The sequence below is a fragment of the Ammospiza caudacuta genome, chromosome Z (assembly GCF_027887145.1).
Source record: "Ammospiza caudacuta isolate bAmmCau1 chromosome Z, bAmmCau1.pri, whole genome shotgun sequence".
NCBI lineage: Eukaryota > Metazoa > Chordata > Aves > Passeriformes > Passerellidae > Ammospiza > Ammospiza caudacuta.
The window spans coordinates 41,136,973-41,162,375 of record NC_080632.1 but is presented as its reverse complement, the minus strand read 5'-3'; the positions used below and the strand labels follow the sequence as shown (position 1 = coordinate 41,162,375).

Genomic DNA, 25,403 nt, shown 5'->3' with positions numbered 1-25,403 from the left:
GCAGGGGCGCTATCACAAAGGTATGGCCTCATTATATCCTAACTTCCATTCCCAGATGAGAGCCAAGCTATTACAACACCCTAGACAGCACCCCAGGAGCTCTTAGGACTGAAGGATCGTATATATATGTACACACATACACACACGTGGTTGTTTGCCAGCGCCGTGCAGCAGCCTGCAGAGAGGTGAGCGGCCTTTCAGCGGCACGGAAAAGGCAGGATTAGGGAAAGGCACAGGGACAGCCGACGGCACAGGACCGGGCCAGCAGCAGAGACAGCGATGAAGCAGGGAGAAAGGCGGACGCACGGACAGGGGCGCCCGCCAAAGCAAGGGCCGGAGCCGGGGCCGGGGCCGGGGCCGGGGCGGAGCCGGGGCCGGGGCGGAGCCGGGGCCGGGGCGGAGCCGGGGCCGAGGCGGACCCGCGGCAGGGCCCGCCCCGCCCGCCGCGCTGCCTCTAGTGCCGCCCCTGAGGCGCGCCCGCCACTCGCTCCTCCCGACGCGCCGAGGGCGGGCGCTCCCAGCCGCGCTGCTATCGGCGGAAGTGTCGCTACCCCAGTTCCGGCGAACGGGTCGCGCCGCCGGGACGGCACCGGGCATGGCGCTGTGGCTGCCGCGCTCCCGGGACGGCGGCGCCCTGGAGGAGGAGGACGAGGAGCGGACACAGGCTGCCGCCTTCCGCCAGCGCTTGCCGGAGGTGCAGGTACGCCCGTGCCCCGCAGACCCGGCCCCCCGCCCCGCGTCTGGCGCCCGGGAGCGCGGTGCGGGTTGGTGCCGGGCGGCGCGGCCCGCGGAGGGGCGGCGGCGGGAGCGGGGTCGCCGTGTCGGGACGGGGCCGTGCCGGAGCGCCCGCCGGGGCTCCGAGGGCCGGTGGGGACAGGTGGGGTCTGGCGGGCCGCCCTGGTAACAGCTCCACCGCGGGCAGGCGATGCGGAAGGAGCTGGGATGGAGTTATCCCGGCGTCCCCGTGCTCAGGGAGCAGATAGGGAGGCGGTATGTGTCTCTGTTGGCCGGGGCGAGGCGGCGATTTGTAAACGCGTTGTGAGGAATTCTGTGTGGTCTCGCAAGCAGCTGCCATTACGTTACCCTTCCAACGGTGGAATTTTCTTCTTGTTACTGCAGAAATAAAAATGCTGTAATTCTCAAACAAAGTTGGGACAATAAGTTTGATTTACTTGCGTTAAAGTTTCCTTCAGATAGTCTTTCACAAATTGTCCTTCGTATGCCCCTGCCAGAGGCTATCAGCACTGAAGATTTCATAACGTGGCAGTGGAAGGCTGAGGAACTAATGCATATGGATGCATTTTTCTTCACTCTTGGTGGGAAAGGCTTGGCATATTAGTGAGTGTGAATTCTGAGCACACACCTGGAAATAATATAAATAGGGTTGCTTAAGGTGTCCCTTTTCTCTCCCAGCTATGAGTGGTGACATCCTCAACAGATTTGACCTGAAGGAGCACGTGTTTGTGCTGGGCCTTGGCTGCTTTATAACTTAAATACCACTTCTTGTGCCAGTTCAAGAGAAGATGTTGGCCATTTGTTTGGGTACTAATACTGAAATGCAGGCAGCAGTTACTTTACTGTTGTGATCTGACATCGTAAGCCCAATCCTTTCTTATCAGAAGTTTATATTCAGAGTATTCTCACACTTGGCTGCTGCTAATGTTCCAGTCCTAAGACAGCCAGAGGGATTTCAGCTGTGTCAAAAGTATTTTTGCAGTCTGGAGACTATTGCTGATAGCAGCATATGATCCATGATTTTGCAAATAAACTTAGGGTGACTCAAATTGGAAATCTCTTTCTGGAAGACATAGCTGTACATTGCCATGCTTCATCACTTCTGCTGTTATAATGCTGCATATCTAAGGTGCCTTCCAGGTGCATTTTTATTAGCTTTGGGATTTAGGCCAGTCTGCTTCTATAGAAACTGTAAATCAACATTTTTCTCTCCATAAATAGCATGTCTGATTTTCCTCACAGACATACAGCCAAGGGATTGAATTAGCCTGCCAAAAAGAAAGAGAATTTGTGAAGCACTCTGTAGAATGCACATGGAACCTAGCAGAAGCCCAGCAAAAATTTGGTAGTTTAGCACTGCATAATTCAGAATCCTGTGATCAGGAATCTGCTCAAGCAAGGACTGAAGCTGCCGAGTTGAGATGGAGAGAGGAAGAGTGGAGAAGAAAAGAAGAAGCGCTAAACCAGAGAGAACGACAGAATCTATGGAACACAGATCCTGTTAGTAAAGAAGTTTTTAATAAGGTATGACCTACATCATTGTGCATGGAAGCAAGTACTAACCTGTTTTGTTCATTCCAGTTGTTACTTGTCTCTGAGTGTCTTCTGTGTCATGTACAGCACAAAAACACAATATGTCACTTGCCTCTGTGCCTGGGAGGGTCATGGAATATACCATGGAATAGACCTTTCTAGGAGCTGTGCTCAGGCACCTGTAGGACAGGGAGGTGGTTCGGGACATTCAGCACAGCTGCACCAAGGGCAGGTCCTGCCAGACCAATTCTTCAGTGGCCTTATCAGTGTCCTGTGACGAGGCGGTGGCATCAGTGGATAGGTGAAGGGTTACAGATGTCATTTATCTGGACTTCTGCAAAGCCTTGGATGTGTTCTCATACAGCATCCTTCTCTTGATGAGTGGACTGTTAGGTGGATAAGGAAGTAGTTGGTTGGTGGCATGCAAAGGGTCAATGGCTCAGAGTCCAATGGCACAAGGATGGTGTCCGTCAGGGGTCTGTGCGGGGACCAGTGTTATGTCTTCATTAAAATTAAACCGACGGATTGGGTGCACTTTCAGGAAGTTTGCAGATATCAAACTGAGTGGTGCAGTTATCAGACATGAAGGAAACCTTCCAGAGGACCTGAACAAGATGCAGAAGTGGGTCCATGGGGATCTCATGTGTTTTAACAAGGCCATGTGCAAGGTGCTGAACCTGGGTCAGGGCAACCCCCAGTGTCAGCACAGGCTGGGCATGAACAGATCCCAGCAGCCCTGCCCAGAAGGAATTGGGGGTGCTGGTGGCTGAGAGGCTGGACATGCCCCAGCCATGGGCACTGCCAGCCCAGAGAGCCACACGTGTCCTGGGCTGCATCCAGAGCAGGGTGGGCAGGGAGGGGATTCTGCCCCTCTGCTCTGCTCTGCTGAAACCCACCCCAAAGTAATGCACCCAGTTCTGGGGTCCCCAATACAAGAAGGACTCCTGTTGGAGCAGCTGCAGAGAAGCACTACAGAGCTAATCAGAGGGCTGGAGCACCTTTGCTTTGAGGAAAGGCTTGGAGAGCTGGAGTTGTTCACTTGAAGAAAAGAAGGCTCCAGGTAGCCCTAATTTACTTTCATGTGACCTTTCAGTACTTAAAGCGCCTTATAAGAAAGAGGGAGAACATTTTTATCACAGCCTGAGCTGAAGGACAAGAGGAAATGGCTTTAAACTCAAAGATGGTAGGTTTAGATTGGATGTAAGCAAGATTCTTTTTTATTATTAGGATATTAGGACGCTGGAACCAGTTGCCCAGGGAAGCTGTAGATACCCAATCCCTAGAAGCAAGAGATTGGACTGGTTTTGGAGCAACCTAATCCAGTGGAAGATGTTCTTGCCTGGGCAGGGATGGTTAAAACTCTTTGGTCTTTAAATGTCCTATCTGACCCAGAGTATGAAACTGTTAGTTTGCCTCTAATACTGTCTACTGTAATACAAATTGTTTAGCATGACCTTTTTTTAATAGGAGGATCTTATCTTTGATTTCACAATTTAATTTCAACAGCTATCATTGCCTTTTCCTGAGCCCTAAAGTCACAAGCAAGACACAGTCGGGTGATAAATTTGGTTAACGTTTTGTGAAGGGTCCCTTCACATGCGCTACACACCGAAATACACACTGAAAAATGCACTGAAGGTGCACATGTGACATAAACTACAGTTTTATGAGTGTAGCAAATTAGCATAATTGAGAAGAATGTCCAATTAAAAACACAGATTTTGAGATAATTCCCCCTCTTTGTTCAACTCTCTTCTGAAGCCCCCATTCCTGTCTAGTGCTTTATGGTGGAGTGTTGTCCTTGGTTTCAGAAGAAACTAGATGAGGATTGAGCTTTTAGGAATGTATTTTGTCTTTCTTGCTAACTGAGTAGGTAAAATTGTAGTTATGAATCTATATAGTTATACAATAATAGGCTGCAGAGCTACAAATGGACATGAAGAACATAAAAAAGCAAAAATGAGTTTCTCATCACTATCACATCTCCTAATTTCTCCTGATCCAGACTGCAATGTACATGATTCTCATTACTAATAAATCAGTAAGTTCCTATATGAAAACAGAAGTTTTTCAGAGATTTTAAGGAAACTTTGAAATTCTGTTACTAGGTAAGACACTTTCTGAAAAAAATCTTCCTCAAATATGATACAACTCTAAAATTAGAACATAGACATTTAAATAGTAACATATTAAAGTATAATAACTCCTTTATGTCACTAAACAGTATGTGTGGATTTTATGTGATAGTACAATCTTTCTCTTCCTCAGAGTTTTATTAATCAAAAAAGAAAAGAAATTGAAGATGAGGCTGTGTCTGAACCACTTATGCAAAAACATGAACAAAAGATTAGACACTTCGGTGAGTGTGTTTTTCCAACATCTTGTGGCTCCTACAGAATTTGTTGATTTGCTCCTTCTTGTACAGAATGAATGCTAATAAATGAAAGACCTAAATGACAGACTGTTCAGTTTTATTTTATCAGGACTCCAGGGATATCCCACACCAGTGGGAAAAGGCAGGGACATTCCTAGACATATAAGTCATGTATATAAAAGTGCATGGGTAATCCATGGCTCTCTCCTTTTTTGAAGGAGATTAAGTTAAATGTTTTATTAAATTATTTTCTGTTACTTGTTAATTTATAAGGGTAATGGCTGATTAAATGGACATATTTGTTAACACCTGCACTGAGAGTATGTATGCTCAGAATTGTGTGTTTAAAACTATACTTAGTTATCCGCTAGGTGTCACTTTAGCTCTGTTGTAATTTTTAAATCCGACTGAGCACAAAGCTGATCTTGTAACGTAATGTAAAATTTCTATGGTTCTCTGAAGTGCTTGCCATTCGGACTGGTTTCATGCTATAGTATTGTACAGCCATATTTGGAATTCTGGAACAATCAAGAATAAGACTGTATTGGCAGAATTCAGTTGTTCTTACAAAGTTGTTTTTACTTTTTTTTTGGCTTCTGGGTGACTTAAAGCTGTTTTAAAGAAAGGGCTTTAAAAAGAAAAGGGCTTTTAAAGAAAGGGCTGTTAACCTTAGCAAGCCTTTCAAGTATCAAGTAAAGGCAAAACACTGTCAAGAGTATGCAAATAGTAGTAAATTGGCACAGGTTCTTTTAAGTACCTTAACTGTTCAGTGTAATGATATTGGAATTAGAAAACATCTCTCCTGCTGTTCATTTCAGCAGGTAAAAAAAGAGGATATTATCTTGTAGGCTTCCTAGCTGAGAGTTGGGCAAAATTACTCTTTGTCTAAATTCAAATTAGACTGTTAAAGAAGCAGTCTTATTACAGAAGGTAATTTTTTTTTATACTTCCTGTGTTCAAAGCCATGTTATTATTTTAATTTGTGATACACAAGTCCATTGTAGAAAGCCACAGTACATTAATGCTTTCTGAAGTCACTTGTTGCATGCTAGCTGCTGCCGAGCGGCAGTGTGGACTTCGTTATTGCATGAGTCCTGCTTCTGGATCCTCTTCTGGCTTCAAAACAATGAAGAACTTACACAGAGTAACTTGAAAACAGTCAAAAGAAATACAACCTGTTGCTTTCTCTTTCAGCATTTGTTTGCTAGAACTAAGATTAGCTCAGGTCATTACCATTGAATTATCTTCAGCCCTGTTGTAATTATGTGCTGATGGACAGGTGAAGCTGTACATCTAGTACCTGTTGCCAATAATGACTGTCAGAGATAGGACAACTTGAAGAAGCGCTATGAGTATTGAGTTCTGATTTTTACATTTGGCTTGTTACTTGAAGTTAGTGCCATGATACTGCCATTCAAAGTTCTAATTAACTTTCCAATACTGGTGGGGGTTTGTTTTTGTAATCAAACTGTTTGTATAATTAATTTGAATTCTCTAAAAGTCTAGCAAACTGTATCTTAGAAGCACTTTAATTTTTGACAGGTTACAGGTTCTGTTCTTTTATTTGCAAACATTTAGAGGAATTGTGTTTGTTAGAATCACTTAATGTAAATATCTGTCCATAAAATTTTTAAGCTATTTGGTGTTGTAACTAGTAGATATCTGCACCATTTTGTTAGCTTGTGAAAACTGATTAAAAATAAATTATCAGCATTACTAGAAGTGCATGACTGTTATAATCTACTTTTAGTATCTTCAAAGACTAATTATGCCTTCTAGTAGTGCTCTTTCAGCATTGGTTAGATGTATAAATAAAACCCCCAAATTTAGCTGCATGCTATTATTCTGAGTTTAGTAAATTGCCAAGTTGTTATGTATCCTTGGTATCAATACAGGTAACTTCCTTGCTGCATTAAATAATTTATCTTTTTAGAATATCTTAACTGTGTTTCTCTTATTAGGCATGCTGAGCAGATGGGATGATAGTCAAAGGTTTTTGTCTGATCACCCATACCTTGTATGTGAAGAAACATCTAGGTATCTCATGTTGTGGTGTTTTCATCTAGAAGCTGAACAGGTATGAAGATGTTTAAATCTTAGAAGCGCACATTTTCTTATTTGCATAGTAGAAATGTGACCAATTTCATTAGCTGTTTAACTGTTCTTCCAGCCCCCTCTACTTTATTGATAGTGCATTGTCACATTTATGTCTAGTTATAGCTAACTATGAGTCCTCTTGTTTCTGTAAGCATCAGTTCACATCTGCTTAGGAACTGGAACAAAAGGAAATTCTGCTGAATTTTAGAAATATATCTTTAAATCATAACTTTAACTTTTTTTCTTTTTTTTTCAGAAAAGAGCTCTGATGGAGCAAGTAGCACACCAAGCAGTTGTAATGCAGTTTATTATAGAAATTGCCAGAAGCTGCAATGTGGATCCAAGAGGATGTTTTCGTCTCTTTTTCCAAAAAGCCAAAGTAAGTCAACTTGGGTAATAATGTGAGAAACTCTTGATACAGTACAAGTGTTTTAGAAGGGATTTCTTCCAACCATGTGAGGCTAAATAATTTTTTGACTGATTTAGGCTTATGGGAAAGAGTTTTGATAGCAATTATTTTCTAGATAGAACATTTCGTTATAATTCTGGTTCTGCTTAAATGAAAGCTTAGTGAATTTTGCTTGTTGTAGGTGGAAAGCAAAATGCAGGTGTGTCGCAGACAAGTAATAACTAAGTAACAACAGCAAACACCAACTGATCTTAAACTGGTCTGACTATTGTAACTAATTACAAACGTTTTCAAAGTCTCCCCTTACTGTGAGGCAGCTATATAAAGTGTCCCTTTCTCATGACTGAAATAGGACAATCCAGAGCTTTGTAGGAAAAAGGTGGGAAAACTGAAACTGTGATTTGTTATAGACTGTGTTTAGTTGTTCAAGACTCTAATGGATGTTAATATTACCTAAACTAGTATAGTTAAAATGTGGGTTAGTTTGTGCTTTACTTTTGATCAAAGGGCTTCAACAAGCACCTGTTGTAAGGATACCTTCTGAGTTGGAATAAATTACAGGCTAAAATTAGGTTTGGTTTTACATGTTCTCAGACAAATCAGCTACTTTACTTATGCATATAAATGCTACAGATTGTCTTAAAAAGAAATCTACACGAAACATAACTTTAAATTGACTAACTTTATCCCTGAGTTGTTCACAGTTGTTATTCCCCAAAAGGTATAACATGTCATTACTGCCTGGATTTTTTTTTCAGCACTGTGTAAGCTTACAATTCAAAAGAACAAATTGCTAAAGAACGAATACTTCATTTTTTTCTTTGCAGACAGGAGAAGGCTACTTTGAGGCCTTTAAAAGTGAACTTGAGGCATTCAAGGCGAGAGTGAGAATCTGGTCACAATCACATGGCTTTCAGACCATGTTACTCCATGATCTCAATGTCAGTCCTGGCTGTGTGGGAGAATGGACATCTTTTTTACAGGTAGGTTTATTATTTCCAAAATTCAATTGAACTAAGGCAAGATTAGGTCCTGCCTAGAGAAGCTGTACCTTTCTGAGATATAAAGAGGATTATTTCTTGAATTGCTAGTGCTTAGGATATATAATGCAGTGTTATTAATACACAAGGCGTTTATGGCCTTTCTTTTTACTTGCTGGAATTCACAGCATCAGCAAAAGTTCAAAAGTATATGTTTGTTCATTGCCTTTACATTTTCCTTCCTAAAATAAACACTGCATGATAAATCTGATCAGATCTTAGAACTGTATTCCCAGTCATCACCAGAAGCAGTGTAGAATCATGGGATCAGTCAAGTAAGTTATAGAGTCATAGAATGGTTTGAGTTGGAGCAGACCCTAAATATCATCTGTTTCCAAACTCCCTGCCACGGCAGGGACACCTTTCATAGGCCGGACAGCCCCATCCAGCCAGGCCTTCAACGCTGCCAGGGACCTCACAACTTCTTTGGGCAAGAAGAGTCAAGTTTAAGGAAAGTCTTCCTGTAAAAGGGTATACTTAGGTGTTTTTTGCAGTTGCAGTTAGGGCCACATTCTGTAATGAAGAAACAACTTAAAAGATTGTCACAAATTATGTATTAGGAAAGGAGTCACAATTGAAAGTACATGTTTGAAATAATTTGATTAAAGTACCTCTCAGAGGTAGATCAAACAGCTGAATTTTATATAAATGTGCAGTTAGGTGCTAGAAGTATTAAGACCAAATACAAGCTATGCTAGCAAATTAAAAAAATTCTTGACACAGTGACAAAATACTGGTGGAGGATGTTTTCAGATCTTACTTCCTTTCTATTGAAAATTTGTCTCATTATAACATGGACAATGGAAACAGTCTCTGTTTCTCTCTCTCTGTTTCTCCCTCCATCTATGTAATTATGAAGCATTAAGCTGTCAGTTTTTCATCTGTTGCAGAACACAGGAGATCTACAAGGTTCCATAAACAGAGATGTCTGCAGTTTCAATTCTGTGATACAAAGAGATGAAGAAGAATCCAAAATGATGGACACATTATAGTACTTTTAAGACTGAGGCCAAGTACTCCTTTATTTCCCTTTTTTTTTTTCCCCCAAAGAAACAAACATGGCTATTTTCTTGACACTTATTTTTCTGGGTACTGCACTTTATTTTTGGTGTCAGATTTTTGTTGTTTTGATTTGGTTTGGGGGAGGGATTTTGAAGGGTGAGTAATTAAGAAAAAACTTGTAATATTGTTTGAAATGTGCTGCTAGGTTTTTAGTTGTCCTTGAAGAGCAGGGTTCTTATATTGCCGAATGTGAAACTGGATGTGTTTTCTGCTACTAACCTTGCCTTTCATGACTTTAGAAATTAAACATCTGCACAAGTACAATGTTTACAAGAAGCAGCAGATTCTTGGTAGAATCTGCTATTGTCTTACTACAGATATGGATATGTTTTACTCTGAATATTGGAGATTGCAACTGTATTCATGCTACCTTGCTGACAGTATAAGCTCTCAAATTTGGTTATCACTAATAGCAATAAATCAGTATCTGGTATCAGTATTTCTGATCTGAATGGATTAGATTAAAACACTGGCTTTCTACCTCTACTAAGGGGATATAAATGTTATATTGTACTTTCATTAAACATAATTTGGTTTAATCCTAAAACATAACATCACTTGTCTACAAATGAATGCTGAGTTGTATGATTTCTGGGAGTCTGATTCTTTTCTTGTTCATCAGGCTAACTTCAGATTATTTTTTTATACCCAAGTCTTGTTATGGTTGAAGTCATTGATGAAGGGAACTTGTACAAGGTTTAGGCTAAGACCTCAGTTTAAACAAAAAGCTTTTTACAAGTCACATAGGGTGAAGTGTCATGCACTGTTTGAAAGTTACTTCATATGTTATTCCACCAAAGTGGGTTTCTGACATTGTCAACTCAAACATTAAGTGGAAAAGCATTAAAAGCTTCTTGTTTAAGAAGCTGGAAATCCAAATACATTTTATAGACAACAGAATCTTGCACTCCAGAACTCTGCTGTGCTTTTCTAACGTGCTACTATTACAGCAAGTTAGTCATGTATACTTTAATTGTAAAAGTAGCAAAGACAGCTTATGCCTCCCATACATATTCTTCATGCATTACTGAATTGTCCTGATTTTATGTAGGTTTGGAAGACATATTGATTTCAAAAGTTCAGTGGTCATAGCCTACCTTGTTTTTAGTTCATGCAGAACAACCCCACAAGTGCCACAAGCTGATACAGAGTGGCTGGAAAGCTGCCCACAGGAAAAAGACCTGGGGGTGCCATCGACTGAATGTGAGCCCAGGTGGCCAAGAAGGCCAATGGCATCCTGGCCTGTGCCAGCAATGGTATGGCCAACAGGAGCAGGGCAGGGATTGACCCCCTGTACTCTGCACTGGTGAGGCCACACCTCAAATCTTGTGCTCAGTTTTGGGCCCTTTACTCCAGGAAGGACATGGAGCTGCTGGAGCATGTCTGGAGAGGGGCAGTGGAGCTGGTGTGGCTGTGGAGCACAAGTCCTGTGAGGAGCAGCTCATTGAGCTGGGGTTGTTCAGGATGGTGAAAAGGAGGCTCCAGGGGCACATTATCACTCTCTACAACTGCCTGAAAGGAGGGTATAGCTGGGTGGGGTTTGCCCTCTTCTCTCAGGTAAGAAGTAACAGGACAAGAGGAAATGGCCTCCAGCTGTGCCCAGGGCAGTTCAGGTTGGACATCAGGAGGACTTCCTTCACTGAAAGGTTTGCCAAGCATTAAAATGGAAGTGTTGAAGTCACCATCCCTGGGAGTCTTTGAGAAATGATTGGACATGGCACCTAGTGCTGTGAGTTATTTGGCAGGGTGGTGATGGTTAGAGGTTGAACTCAATGATTTAGGAATTTTTTTCCAACTTTAATTATTATGTGATTTGAGAAATAGATTCCAGTAATTTTGTTTTACCTACAGCCAAGTCTGCAGAATATACCAGAGTGTTAGTACCAATGCAATAGCAAATACACTCATAGAAGTAGCTTTCCATATGACTTCTGTTCTCTAGCCTTCTTTTGCAAACAGACTATAGAGCAAGGAGCAGTTCTGTCCCACATGCAAATTTGAGACAAAAAATACAAATTTCTACTGCATCTGGTTAAACTTGGCAAATCCTCCAGGAAAGGGTAAGCAAATACTGCCTCCTCCTTAATAATTAGTTAAATATTAAAGGAAACTTAAAGGAAAACAAGTAACTTCAGGTTGTTTTTTAACTGAATGTTATACGCAAGGGTAGTAAGGGCAATATAGCACAGTGACTTGCTACCCTTAGCAGTGGATCTAACAACCTGTTACACAGTAGAAGTTATTTCTTAAGTTTCCAAGGGGGTAAAACTGGATGCTGCAGAAATACATGTCAAATAATGAGATTTCCTTCCCCTCCTCCTTCTGGTTCACTGAAATTTATGTATGCTGATGAAAAAAATTTGACTTTTTAATTGAAATCAAAATGTAAGAATACCAGCAGCAGGTATTTCCTCAAGAGGACAGTACAAGTGGTCAATCTTCTTGGCAAGCTTTCTTTAAATGAAAGGAAAACTGATTGTACTGGTAGCTGCTGTTTATGTTGTTAATTTATAGTCAGGGGAAAACTTCACAAATTCTACAATGGCTATCTCTTTTTAGACTGAAATATGTCTGAATATTTTTAATGCTAAAACTCGATGTGCAGATGCAGTCCAAGGTATGTCAGCACCCCAGCTCTGTAGCTGTTTACAGTCACTGCTAAAGGAGATTGGAATCTGCATTATTAGGACACAGCTACTTCAGACATTACCTAGACCATTTGTTCCTCAGATTTTGCTGACTCCTGAAACTTCCACTCTGATGAGCATTAAAAAAGGGCTGGGAGGAGTCACTGAAAAATAGCAGTGTCTGCAGTCCCTGGACTGTTAAGAACTGTGGACTGTGGAAGTTTGTATTTCCAGTTATGTAGTGAATTAACACAAGAGCTGGTCAGAGACAAGAACCACATGAAAACCAGTCCAGTTGCTACAATAAAAATTGCTACAATAATGTGCCAAAGTTAGTATTTTGACCACTGGAAATCATGTCGCTGGCATCAGTGAGCACTTGTTTCCAAAGATAGTACAAAAGGCATTCAGTGGTCAACATCATATAGCTAGCTAGTTACAGGTTTACCAGATTACACAATCTGTTCAGTATCTTTTTACTGATGAAGTCTTGCCGGGTCACACAAAATCAGAGGCTTTACCAAATGTGTTACACATCATTGAAACTCCCATTTTCTGCAAAATAGTTGCTCTGAGGGCAAAAATAGAAACATAATACTTGCTTAGATAATTTACCCTGGTACAAGTGTAATTTATGGTGAGCAAAATCAAGTCACATCTGTGTAAGCAAACACGAAGCTAATCTTTCCATAAGATCAGTTTCCATACACAGGAGCTCTGGTCTGAAATGACTCTTTGTAGACCAGTCATTGTTCTTCACAGCTTCTGGCTAGCTCCAGCTAGGCACATGTTCAAGGAATGTGCTTGCATGTTCTTGTCATTGCTTTATTTACTGATTGAGTAAATCAGTCAATGTGCTTTCTAATTAAGATGTATTCTGAAATGTGTTTCCTTCATCAATCAATATTGCAAATGTGTTTGCCAAATTAGAGACACAAGAGTACTGGCTTTTGTTAAGGACAGTTACTGTATTTTTGAAATTAGGTATATTTAATATAAAAAAATACAGCATTGAAGTGGTAACCACAGGCAACAAAATTCAGTGTAAGTTAAGGACAGCATTGGACTTAAATTATTGATGAGTCTGGTAGACTACTTGGACAAATCCTTGATTGCAGAATGTCATATAATTGGGAGTGAGCTATGACAGATAAGCAGAAGTTTGACCCATTTTCACCTGGGGTTGGTAGCATCTTTCTGGCTCACATCTGGCAACTTGGTTTGAAGGAAAGCATAGATATGTGGCCAGATCTTATTGGTTTCTGTTCCAGAAAATGATTTCAATAACCCTTTTTTCCTAAGGAAGAAAAAGAAGAAAGCATTACAGATGTCAAATTGATTAATTGTTCCAAAATCTCCACCTCACTTGAAGATTACCCTGGCGGGAGTGTGAAAATACGCATGTGATGTAACACCAAGAAAGCTGTAGCATTGGAAATGCAGGCTGGACATTGATTTCTGCTCAACAGTCCTGGAAGAATACAATGAAGGGTGGTGAATATGGAAATACAAGAAGGACAACCATTGATGTTGTCAGAGTCTGATTTCTTTGTCTAGGCAAGGTAAGACTAGAGCTCTACATGGTGACCTGCTACGAATCTATATATCAGCAGTATGATGCTTGCAGCTTTACGTTAGGAAAGTGTGTATAATTTTGATTCTTAAAAGAACTAGTAATTTATTTCCACTCCACAATGCAAATAATTCTGAATTAGCTACTTATTCCTAAAGAGTCTTGTTAGCTGTGTCTAGTCACAGTCATGTTCTTAGAACAGCCACATTTAAATCCTCACTAACAGTTTCTCTATTTGACCCCTTGCACTTATTAGCAGTGTTCTACTTATATGTCCAGAAAACAAAATATTGTAAATTCTTGCAAAAGTAGGAACTGTCTGTTACTTCACCCACCAGAGCTGTTGTTGCTCATAGCAGTACTATGGAGGTATTGAGTAATGCATAGCGTTCTTTATGAAGCTAAATGTGGCTGGCTGCAGTGACAGGTTATTTTACCACACAGGTTCCAGGAGGTCTCATGCAGCCCTGGAAAATCATACTCATTCTGCTGGGTTTTCTGACTGAGTTCATGAAAGCTACACAGCTACTCACATCACACTCACTGTTGTGGTATAATATATTCTGTAGCAGAGAGATCTGCTCATCACTATGCTGATGCACAGTAATATTTTGGAATGTGGAAGAACAGATTTTACTACTCACCGATAATATTCTAGGACAGGTTTTGTTTGTGCATCATAAGCCTGGAGCCTCTTGCTGACAGTCTCTGGCTTGTCATCATCACGCTGAACAAGGGGCTCGCCAGTAATGTCATCAATGCCCTAATCATGGTTAAAAGCAAATACCAGAGTATACTTTTTACTTCTCTTTAAGCATGCTTTATGTAATTTTCTATTGAAATAATGATCAATTTCCACTTAATCAGGATGTAGATTTCTGCTTATAAAGAGAGGGTGCTGCATGTGTTCTTGTCTGGAATGTTAAGTTGTTGACTTTCCAGTAAAACAGTCTGTCAGTTAAAAATGTTTTTTCAGTATTGCCAATGAATATTAGCTCATAGTAACTTGACTAATTTGTCCTCTGGAACATTCACAGAACGTGAGGAATATGAAGACAAAACCTTCACGTACAAGAGAAAACAATACTGTTGGTAATACATTCCTGTATAACAAGAAATAAGAGACCAATTGGACCTTCATTTGACAATACTAAAATGGGCAAAGAGTTAATGGCCCTTTGATTTTAAGTTGCAAGATGGAAGAGTTATTATTTAACAGCAGCTCTACAAAAAATTGGCATGAGAGTCAGTTGAAGCTTTCCCTACAGAGGTAGGGACCTAATGTGTAAATGTTCCTACTAAGTAAGCAAGCATTTTGCAGGTTTATTAAGATAATAGAGACAACTGCATTTCACCCGTTTAGCTCTATTCCATGTTTTCAATTTAAGTATTGCAGTCCACTGTGTCGTGGTAAGTCTGCTAATTAGTGAAAGGGAAGACAGATCCTAAACAGCAAAGCTCTGGCAGCTGAAGCCTACTCTGGTAAGCCTGAGAATTCTCTGTTCCATCTTGCCTGTGCTTTTCTGCAATTGAAAATAACCATGACTTTAAGCACCTTGTTTTAAACAAAACAAAGGCAATATTTTCAGTTGCTCACTTTCAGTGCTTACCTGGTATTTCAAGCTGGCCTCTTTTCCTGCAACACTGAAATTCGAAAGCTCCAGGGCCTGCTGTATATCTGATGTAAATTAATAGAGCTTCCAAGTGAAATGTGATGTCACAACAGCTAAGTTATTTAGAGTTAAGGATAAAATACAGTTTTAGCTGAGTTGCACTAAAGCAAATTGTTCTTGAAAAAATTTAAGGTAACAATGTACAGTCTTTATCTTCAATCTTCTCTTTAGGATATCTCAATCATAAAAATCTGTTAAAAATTAATCTGTTGAAAAGCTTCCCTGACTTGAAAGTTTCTAGATCCAGTTTTGCAATACTGCAGCTCTTCCCTTGAAAATACCCATCTTGGTTAAATATAAACACAGGGAAAGCATTAAGTGGATTCCTCTGACTGGTTTCCTATATATAAAGCATTACTCCTCTGGAGGAAGGAAAAGAAATCTACATTTTGGACTGTACAGGCTGCAAACAGGCTAAGACCATGCCCAGATCCTGTGCCAGTGCACAAGGCAGACAGTATTCCAGATCAGTGAACAGCTCTAACAAGTACTTACAAAACATCATGGTGTTCTGCTCTGCAGGGGACAAAAAACATTGTCCAACACCTTGAGGTTCTGCCAGGTCACTAACATACCCTCAATACCAGCAGGGTGTTAACAGAAAGATTCTGCACTCCCAAGACGTGAGCCTTTTTGTTCTGAGCTGCTGTGTTTTGAAACACATTATGCAAACAATATTTTACTGCAGCTAGCAAACACAATGCAGTACTTATTTAGTGCCATCAGCAATGCATATTGCTTACCTGCACTTTGGGAGGACTGAATTCAAGATTGTAAACTCTGCCACTGGCAGGGTGGATCCAGCGTGCTGTAAGCCGACACTTTATGGTCTCAAATGGCACGTCTAGGTCAATCACAGTGTCTATGTGACATTCTTTATCGAGCGCTTCTGCCTGAGCAACTGTTCTGGGGAAACCTTTTTAAAGGAAACAACTTCATAAAATTCTGAAAGCAGAGTTATAGCAAAAATTACCTGGATTGAGTCATTAAAGAAAATAATTGTTACACGGCAAAAAAAACCAAAAAGCATTGTCATGTTCTATAAAGATGGAAGAGACATTAGATTTTCCAATATCTTTCAGTGTGTCATGGCATTTTAACTTTTTAAATGCCTCCAAGCTTTTATTTCTTCATTTCAGCTAATAATCTTCCCAAGAGTGCAAAAAATAAGTGCAAAAAGACCCTGTATTTATATATACACCATATACCACTACACTGAATAAAAGCACTATATACACATTTGGAATAATAAAACATTCAGTGAAGAGTTTCCCTCAGAACCACCTAGAAACATTTGTGATATATCTTACTTTCAGAGCTGTGTAAGTCTGGCTTAAGGTAGTGGCCATTACAAACCTGTTTTACTCAGTTGCAGTAAGCCAAATATATTTACCAGAGGCAGTACAGGATTTAGAAGGTTTGTGAAAGTTTTAGTATATCAAACTGCCCTCAGATATGATAACTGTGAGAACACTCAGGCTGATCAGGAATCTGTCTCTTCACTTCAAAGGTGCTGCATTTTCCCCCATGAACTCTGTGGCTCCTTATTCTATGCCTTAAACTATTAGATAATCTAGTGGAACTTAAGAGGGGTGCAGTGGGAACAAAGAACAAGACAGGCAACATCTCCACAAAGAATTTGAAATTAAGTATTGAGCAAAGACCTTCAGTGGTCAAAGCTACTGCAGAACATGCTATTGTGTCCTATACTCACTGGAACAGTTCCTCTCCTCAAAAAGCTCTAGAATAGTCTCATTTTCTTCAGTAGCTTCTAATTTGCATCATACTGTACAAGTAAACTTCTTCATAAAGGCAAGCACCGATAGACACAAACTTAAGAAACTCTTGCATAGTGTTGATCTGTCCATTGCATGAGTAAGGAAAAACATTACAAAAAGACAGAGTTTATTAACTCAGACCAAGTCCTTGCTTGTGTATTAAGTCTTTTGTACTTGGCTTGCATCACAGTCATGAGCTGCCCTCATTCTATTTCTCACACATTCACATTATTGCATGAAAGTGCTTCTAAATGGTAAGAGCCAGGTCTTCAACACTGATGTTGAACACTGTTCAAGAACTGCTGTTCTTTCTTGCTATTAGCAGCCACCATGTTTCTAAGTATTGCAGCTGGAAATTTTATTTTGCTCTGGACTGAGTAATGAGAAAATTCCTCAACAAATTGAAGTGCTTTTAGGAAAGTATTTCATTGAAATTGAACTGATATTTTCTACATAGTATTCTCTCTCTACAGAAAAAGATCTGCAAGAGGTGAGGAATTATGAAGATTCCAGGAACACAGAGAAAAGTGCTCTAGATTATACAGCATGTAAATCTAAATGGATTATACCCACAGACACATATGACTCAGACTGCTACATCTGCTATGACTCCAGAAGCCACCAACCTGTTGTAAGGCAGTAAATGGGTGTTTGGCTAAGTGAACATGCAAGCGGTTCAGCAGCTCTAGTTTGAGATAACTGACCCCATCTGTTTGTTCTGCATTGCAGTTACCAAACTTAAGATTATGGGTTAACATTTCAAGAGAACAGTGTTGTTCTTGTGAAGCCCATTATGCCAGAGCTATCCCTAGAGTAATTTACTGGGTCTCATTACAAATGCTGATGCAGACAAACTTTCTGCTGCATAAGTTTAAAGGCAGCACATTAACATGCAGTAGAAATTGATTTATTCTCTTATGGTCTTGACACAATCCTCCTGCTGAGAGCTGCCAGCGGGCACAGCTACTACTACTATACTGCTACACATCCAGATCCACAAGACTGGAACTGTGTGTACATGGGACCTGAAACTAAAGGAAAAAAACCCAATATCTGCCATTCTCTGCTTTATGGTGTAGGTTTCATTGTACTGTTCACTGTGGGAATAAAGGCTTTCTCTCAGGAAGGAGCCCAGCTGTGACTAAAGCCATGAGAACATATCACTGTATGTAGGAGCAACTATATAAATATAACTATAATAAAGCACTCAGGGACAGAGGCCACTGTGGATTTTTCACTCCCTCTAAATAGAAAGCCACACCAATAACTTTTTTATCTACTGAGGCAGGTTGTGACGAGAGTTTGAAAAAACACGTATCCAGCCCAGACACTATTTATGTGCTGGGCATCCAAATGTATTCCCAGGGGCTGGAATAACAAGAGCCATCCAGCTCATGAGACAACAGCAAATGCATTTTCTCTAGCAAGAGTGCTGAAGCAATGAGCTTACACTGCAGAACTGCAAAACAGTTCATTCTGGAGAACAGAACCAAACAGCAAATGAAGGAGACCTCTTAGGGCAATTGAGCAATAGTTTTAATTACACTCCACACTGCTGCAGTACTTTTCCATACTTACCTTGTTACTGCATCACATTCCTGCCTTGCTGTTTAGATAATTCCAAGGCCTCATCCTTCAAAAGTTTTCCATTCCCCAAGGACTTTAATAAGAAAATACTTTAAAAAAGAAACTTCTCAATGCCTATTTTAATGGGGAAATACCATATGAATTATCATAAAAAATACCAGAATTGCCAGTTTTGAAATTTTTCTGTAGTGTTGAACTACCTTTTTTAACATGAGTTAAATATCCCTGTAATGTTCTGAGGGCAGAGTACATCCAAAGCATTTGTCAGCCAAAGAAACTGGGGCAGACTATCTGCTGAAAGTTTCACAACAAGCTGGCTAGCAGCCACCAAAGCAGTCCCAAGTTTTCCAGAGCAGATTTTCTCTCCATATACAGTGATATCCAACATGATAACTTACCATCCAATAGCCAGTTGTACTGGTCTAAACCTTTGATCTCATTCAGCATTAGTTGTGTCATGATGTGATCTGGAATAAGCTGCCCTTGGTCAATGTAGGACTTGGCAAGGATTCCCACTTCTGCAAAAGTAAAAGTTGGATTACACTATCTCTGACCTCCAGCAAGTGAGAAAAAGCTACAAGCCTGCAAAAACATTGTTTTGATTGGGTGACAGAGAAAAGTTGTAAACAAGATAGACAGCATGCTTACCAAAATTAAAAAATATCAAGATGATCAACTAGGATCTGACCATACAAATACATATCAGATTAATTAGATCCACCTGTAGGGCAAAACACACACCCTCTGAGTAAATTTACTAGTATGTATTCGAAATATGAAGTTCTAAAAACTAAAGTGAGGAGAGACCGTTAACCAAGAGTCTTCAAAATAAAAAATAGAAAGGAAACAAGTTTATTAAGATATGAGCCCTCAGACTTCCTGAAAAAAAGTTTATTTTCTTAGCTTAGTGGCCAGTTATTAACTTACACTTAGGCTTCATTACAAACATAAATGCCTTTGACAGTATGCAGTGGGACATGCTTGCCAGATATGTATTTTTATGATTACTAGAGTGGCAAGAGCGTGTTTATAGATAGTATACACTATTTATGGGAGTATACAGACACTAGTATTTTCCCATGGAACTGACTAACATTTAGTACCAGTCATTTATCCCACTGGCTCACTAAAATCCCATCCACGCATTGTCGTTCCAGCTATCACACTATGCTCCTACATGGCAGGCAGTAGCATGCTGTAGTTCACCCAAATCATGCATATAGCCAGGAAGAAATTCAGTTGCCTGGGTTGTGTCCTAGGCACAAAGTTGCCATATCTTTCATTTATAAAGCAATTACCCAATTCTGTTACATAACCCAGAATTGCAGCTAGACTGGTTTTATTGTGGGTCTGCAGAAGCCTTTACTTGCAACCAGTTAAGGTCTAGTTACAGAAAACTAAAGAGAGAATGAGATGGATGGAGATACCCAGGCAGATATGACCACTTTCAGCAGAAGGCCAGACCCATCACTCAGTGGATGAAATGTACAACAGGACAGAGGCCCTTCTTCAGGTGAGGCAACTGAAAAGCAGTACATACCCCAAATAATGCAAATAGGATTTGCATTTGGTGATGAGAAAAAACAAAACAAAACAAAACAATTTTCCCTTCCTGGCTGTTCATATCTGTAGTCAGGCTTTGAAAAGTACAAAGACCATTTAGAAACAGGCACTGTGCACCTTGTCCAGACTTCAAAACGTGCTCACTATATGGAAAAGAGTCAGACTGTGGTGCCTGAGTCCTCCAGCACATCACAAACTGGAAAGAAGATGACTGTCTGTCTGTGTACAAAGTGTCTCTTCCCTACCTCCCTTCTTCATATCTTTTTTTATTATTCTGGTGTGCTTTGAACCATGTACCCTGGGGTTGAGAAAAAAAAAAAAAAGTGGGTTGAGAGAAGGAATAAATCATGTCTAGATAGTTTAATGTGTACTTGATGCTTGGCTCTGCTACTGATTTATGTTGCAGCATTGCTCTAGCCACAAGAGCCTAAAAATATTTACAAGACAAGGTTCACAGGGAGCAATTCTAACTTACTTTAGAAAGATTCATGAGTTTTTGGGCCCAGAAATGTTTAGAATATGGCAAGCCATTATTAGACCAACAGAGCTTGAAAAACACTGCCTTTTGCCTCCCTTTACAGAACTCAGATAATTTAGAAAGTCGCTATTACAGAGGGGAAAAAATAGGCAGAACCATACCCAAATAGTCATCTATATGCACTAGCTCAGAGCAGGTTCCCCGTCCCCACTCCTGCTATTGGGAGTGGGATTTCATGGGGTTTTGTAGGTTTTATTTGGTTTAGGGTTTTTTACAGGTTGGATCTGAAACCATAAAGGCATGGCAATCTTCAGAATTACAGGTAACACAGGTTTCTTTTCTTTATAGGTGATGACAGGTATCCATGTTCCATGGCTTTACAAAGGATCAGCAGGTTCTAACCACATTACAGCAGTCAAGCTCTAGCCATAACCAGACAATAATTACCTTAGCATTAGAGAAGTGGTCACAGACTCTCCACTGTCCAAAAGAACATGATAATAACTGCAGAATGATAAGAACACTCATCTTCAACAGGACTTTTCAACAATGTCCATTTTCACAAGACAGCAAATAGAAAATTTGCACCATAAAACTACTATTAGCTATATCTAATTTTCCAAGGGCTTTAACTGCCCATCTTAGTGTAACTCCTTTCCCAAAGAACTGGAAATTGCAGGACTCTTCTGTTGTCAAAACTCATGGATCTTTGCCTTGACTGTCTAGGCTCTCTCAGTTGCCTCTCAGTTGATCTCTTATTTTCAGTGTACTACCTAGTCCTCCTACCTCATACTTCATGTCAACCCTCTGGGAACCATTTCTGAAACTAGTGACTGACTTTCAATGAAATTGCAATAGAGTTTCATCTAGGTTTACTAGTGAATGAGAAACTCTGTAGCAGATTCTGCTTAATTCTGCTGTAGCTAATTTAGAGCAAACTTCACCTCTTAAGCTGTCCGCTGACTTCTTTCCTTATATTCTGGTTTTTAATGTCTCTGCTAAACTTCCATTTCACATGTTTGCTCTCCTTCCTCTGTCCAACCCACCTAGAATTCTTTGCATAATCACTTCTCTGCATCACTTCAGGCTCTCAGCTCAATTCAAGCAATATGATATTTCCACTTGGAATTTCCTCTTCTCGCACAACCTTTATCATGATTCTGGTGCTCTGTGGTCTTGCACAAAACCAAAAGAATTTAGTAAATATTTTAAACCTCAAAACACTTGGTAAAATAACATTTCCTTTGTTTTCTTGGAATGGCTACCCACCACATCTTCCACTGAAAGTTCATAACAGAACAGTTTTGTGACCCTCTGTAAATAAAAACATATGATAGAAACCAAATAGAAATAGCATGAATATAATCGGGTCTGTCTACACAGGTGTACTCCTCACAAATTCTTAACTTACAGTATCTACAATATCAACTACAGTAAAGTCAGTCATTGTACTGAAGTCATTATCCTTACTGAGTAAATAAAGTTTGTGTGAAGACATGGGAATCACATCACAGCTGCTTCGCCTCCAAACATGCTTATGAGTATTCCAAAACTGAGACTGCCAGTTACCTTGGCATAATACTACAGTGATACTTACACAAGTGAATGGAATATTCTACAGCTTGAAGTTGTACAGCCTGAGATGGTTCTTACAAGGCTTTTCACCCCACCATATAGAAAAGCAGATGTGGAAGTCAGGAGGGAACCTTCCATACTGCAAAAATCCACCAGAGAGAAGGACTGTGGTATCTCAGCTGAGGCCAGAGGCCAAGCTAGACCTATTCAGCAAGAGTAATTAGTTTATTTATCTAGTATAAGCATCACTGTATGTAAACACAGACCTTGCTGAAACCTAATCATGATATGAACTCATAAGACAATAATAATTTTAAAAGCTATGCAGTTTGAAAATTTTGCACATTGTTTTTGTTTTGGTTTTTTTTTTTGAAAGCGTCACTATGTTATGCCTGCCAGATCAGGACTAGGCGTAATTTTGGAGTAGGTGTTAACAATTCCAGGTACCCCTACTTCCCCCTCCTCTGGACCTGCCTGTTAAAAGATGTGAATATTTTTCTCTTTTAAGATGCTTCCAGCTGGAGAAACCATGAGAAGCTATCAGAACTATTAGAAACATGTACAAAAACCACTGAGTGCTTACTAAAAGCACCCAAGACAAGGAAGGAATGAGGTGAAACAAAACAACGAAAACAGGACAACCCCGTCCACTTTCATGAAGAGGCTGGCAAGTGTCAGCGTGTGGAGGACCCAGGGCTACCGATATGAGGCCCACTTCGGTGGCCTCTGGCCTCCAGAAGTGCTGTGTGAAGTCACCCCACCTCCGCCTGCGCGGCGGGCACACGGAGGTGGGGAGCAGCAAACCCCATTAGGGAAGCGCCCTCCCTTCTCGGAGGGGAAGGGCAGGAATGCGTGGTGGGAGCGTGTGTCCCTTCCCGGAGCGGAGCTGTGTCACGCCGAGCTCCCGCGGCGCTGCGAGGGGACGGTTCCGGCGGGACGGGGACAGGAGGAGGGGTCGTCGCGCCGCGCACACATCCCCACCCGCGTCCCCGCGCCCACCTGTCTTCTTCTGCATGTTGTCCCTCAGCAGGTCGCCGCTGGAGAGGTGCTTCACGCCGAAGTGCTTGATAATCCGAGCGGAGATGGTGCCTTTCCCGGAGCCCGGCGGCCCCATGATGACGGCGCGCAGCAGTGGCCGCACCACCATGCTGTCCCGCTGTCCCGCTGTCCCCGCTGCTCCGGCCGCGGGCGCGCAGGGGCGCGGCAGGATCGCGGCAGGATCGCGGCGGGAGCGCCGCCTTCCCGAGGAGAGCCGCCTCGCCCCGCTGGCCGGCCCAGCCCGGTCCTCCCTGGGAACGGCGGCGGCAGCTTCTCCGGCTGTCAATCAGGAGCAGGAAGGAAAGATCCTTTACGTAAGTGCACGGGGGGAGGGAGGGATAAATTCATAACGATAATAAAAAGATAAATGAAGAAAATTGAATCTTAGAGCGTCGCATCAGGCCGCATTTATGCATCACTGTTCAACCGGCCATGACCAGCTTCCCCGCACCCCTCAGCCCAGCAGGCCCATTTTGGCTGCTCCCTAAGCCGTCAGCTCCTGCCCTCCCTCAGATACAGAGAATCAAAGAGTCGTTTGGTTTGGAAAAGACCTTAAGGGTCACCGAGCCCAACAAGTAATCCAGCTTTGCTAGTCCATCCCTAAACCATGCCCCAAATTGACACAAGCCCACCTTTTAAGTATCCTCAGAAATGGTGACTCCACCACTTCCCAAACTGAACTAGGACGTGGCTCCTTACCTGGCCGTCACCTAATGACTGCTTGGCTGCTGGCATTGTCACTGCACTGCCCAGGTGCCCTGAGGCTGTGGTTGACTTTGCTGTGCTCCCTCACCCCCATGCAGCAGCCCTGCCCTTGCTGATCTCTCACAAATAAGCTCCCACTGTCTAGCAGCAGGCAGCTGTGTTTTAATGAGCTGGGCCTGAGTTTTGTTTGTGACACTTGAATGTGAACAGCTGCAGGTTGTCCTTGTTTTGAGTAGTGTTCTTCCAAACACCAAGATGTCCTTTCCCACAGAAATTATTTGATGATCCCCAGCTACATCAGAACACAATATTTTGCCAAAACATTAGATTGTCCCATTTCCTGAGTATTCACAGTCATGTCCACAGCAGAAGTGGGTCTTTCTGCTACAGGTTCTGGAGATGCTGATGGATCTCAATCACAGTCCCAGAAAGGTCACCATGGAAAAGTGAGCAAAAAGCAGAGCTAGGGTCAAAATATCAATTAAATTCAACTTCCTGGTTTAAAACATTGTTTCATTTCAATAGTTTTACACTGAATCAACTAAAGCCATAAGAAAATATTCAAATGACTGTTTGGTATTTTGAAACAGTAAAGAGATAAGAATATAGCCCCCAAACTCCCCAGCCAATAAAATTAATTGCCTTAACAATTAAGTAGGAAGGCAATGGCTTAGCTCATAGAGCTTACTCTGAGCACAAGTCTCATTACCCTGAGAAATGAGAACCTTCAAAAATGAACATGATAGTATCTCTATTCCAGATTGTACTAGGACACCAAGAGTTAAACGTTTGGGGCTTTAGCAGTGTTCCCAGGGCAACATATCAGTCTGCCAAAGCACCACAGCCTTAAACAAAATTTGGCAGCAAAGGCCCATTAAATGTTAGAGGCCAAACAGTACATTTTAAGCTCCACACTTCAGAGACTTCTGAATGGCAGAAGTCCACAAAATGTGTTGCTAAATCTTCCTAAAGCAAATATATGGGAAAATGGAAGGTATTGTATGAAATATATATCCAGCAAATAACTAGACTTGTCAGAGAGATCATTAAATCTAATCTCCAATGCCACCATGCATAAAAAGCAGCAACAATTTATCTGCCTGATAAAAAGGAAGCCTGAGGTTCTGCCTCTGTACAGGCCTATTGAGCAGCTCAGAAATCCAGACAGGAATGCTAAGACAATCACTTTGTTAAAGACTATTTAGAACCTTTCTGAACTTCATAACAGATTCATGAGGAAGGGGTGGTAAAGAATAGAAAGGCACTTCTCCCACACACACAGGTTCTTACTAAGCTATGGCCTTTACAGAACTGAAGTGGGTACTTAGATTACAGAAAATAGGTAGTAAAAGAAATTATTGTTCCCATTTCCTTAGCTATCTTTCCTGAAGTCCAAACCTCATTCTAGTAGTTTTGTGAGTAGTTGTGACATACTGAGAAGTGGAAAAGGAAATAATGGAAGAAATGGGGTCAATGGTTCACTAATTTGTATAGAAGTCTTTATACAGCTATTCTGTATTTACAGACATGCAAGTGGTTTTTTGGCAGCCTCATTA

At 41.2% G+C, this 25,403-nt stretch overlaps 2 protein-coding genes across 5 annotated transcripts; one reads left to right on the top strand and one right to left on the bottom strand.

Annotated features, from left to right (window-relative positions):
- The first annotated feature begins 474 nt into the window (after positions 1–474).
- CDC37L1 (cell division cycle 37 like 1, HSP90 cochaperone) lies at positions 475–9,268 on the top strand. The gene is made up of 7 exons (XM_058823814.1): positions 475–700; positions 1,978–2,259; positions 4,537–4,627; positions 6,604–6,719; positions 6,996–7,118; positions 7,976–8,131; positions 9,079–9,268. The coding sequence occupies exons 1-7, from the start codon at positions 596–598 to the stop codon at positions 9,178–9,180; spliced, it is 975 nt and encodes a 324-aa protein (XP_058679797.1). The 5' UTR covers positions 475–595; the 3' UTR covers positions 9,181–9,268.
- A 3,509-nt stretch (positions 9,269–12,777) lies between these two features.
- AK3 (adenylate kinase 3) lies at positions 12,778–23,926 on the bottom strand. Of its 4 annotated transcripts, none has more exons than XM_058823930.1 (6): positions 23,842–23,926; positions 23,104–23,421; positions 18,887–19,006; positions 15,867–16,039; positions 14,095–14,213; positions 12,778–13,174 (listed from the first exon to the last, which is right to left on the bottom strand). In XM_058823930.1, the coding sequence occupies exons 2-6, from the start codon at positions 23,249–23,251 to the stop codon at positions 13,051–13,053; spliced, it is 684 nt and encodes a 227-aa protein (XP_058679913.1). In that variant the 5' UTR covers positions 23,252–23,421; positions 23,842–23,926; the 3' UTR covers positions 12,778–13,050. The 4 variants fall into 4 exon arrangements, with proteins under 4 accessions (XP_058679913.1, XP_058679915.1, XP_058679914.1 ...); XM_058823932.1 differs by lacking the exon at positions 23,842–23,926 and adding an exon at positions 20,977–21,033 and having other exon boundaries at positions 23,104–23,206; XM_058823931.1 differs by lacking the exon at positions 23,842–23,926 and adding an exon at positions 22,127–22,243 and having other exon boundaries at positions 23,104–23,126.
- Positions 23,927–25,403: the final 1,477 nt, after the last annotated feature.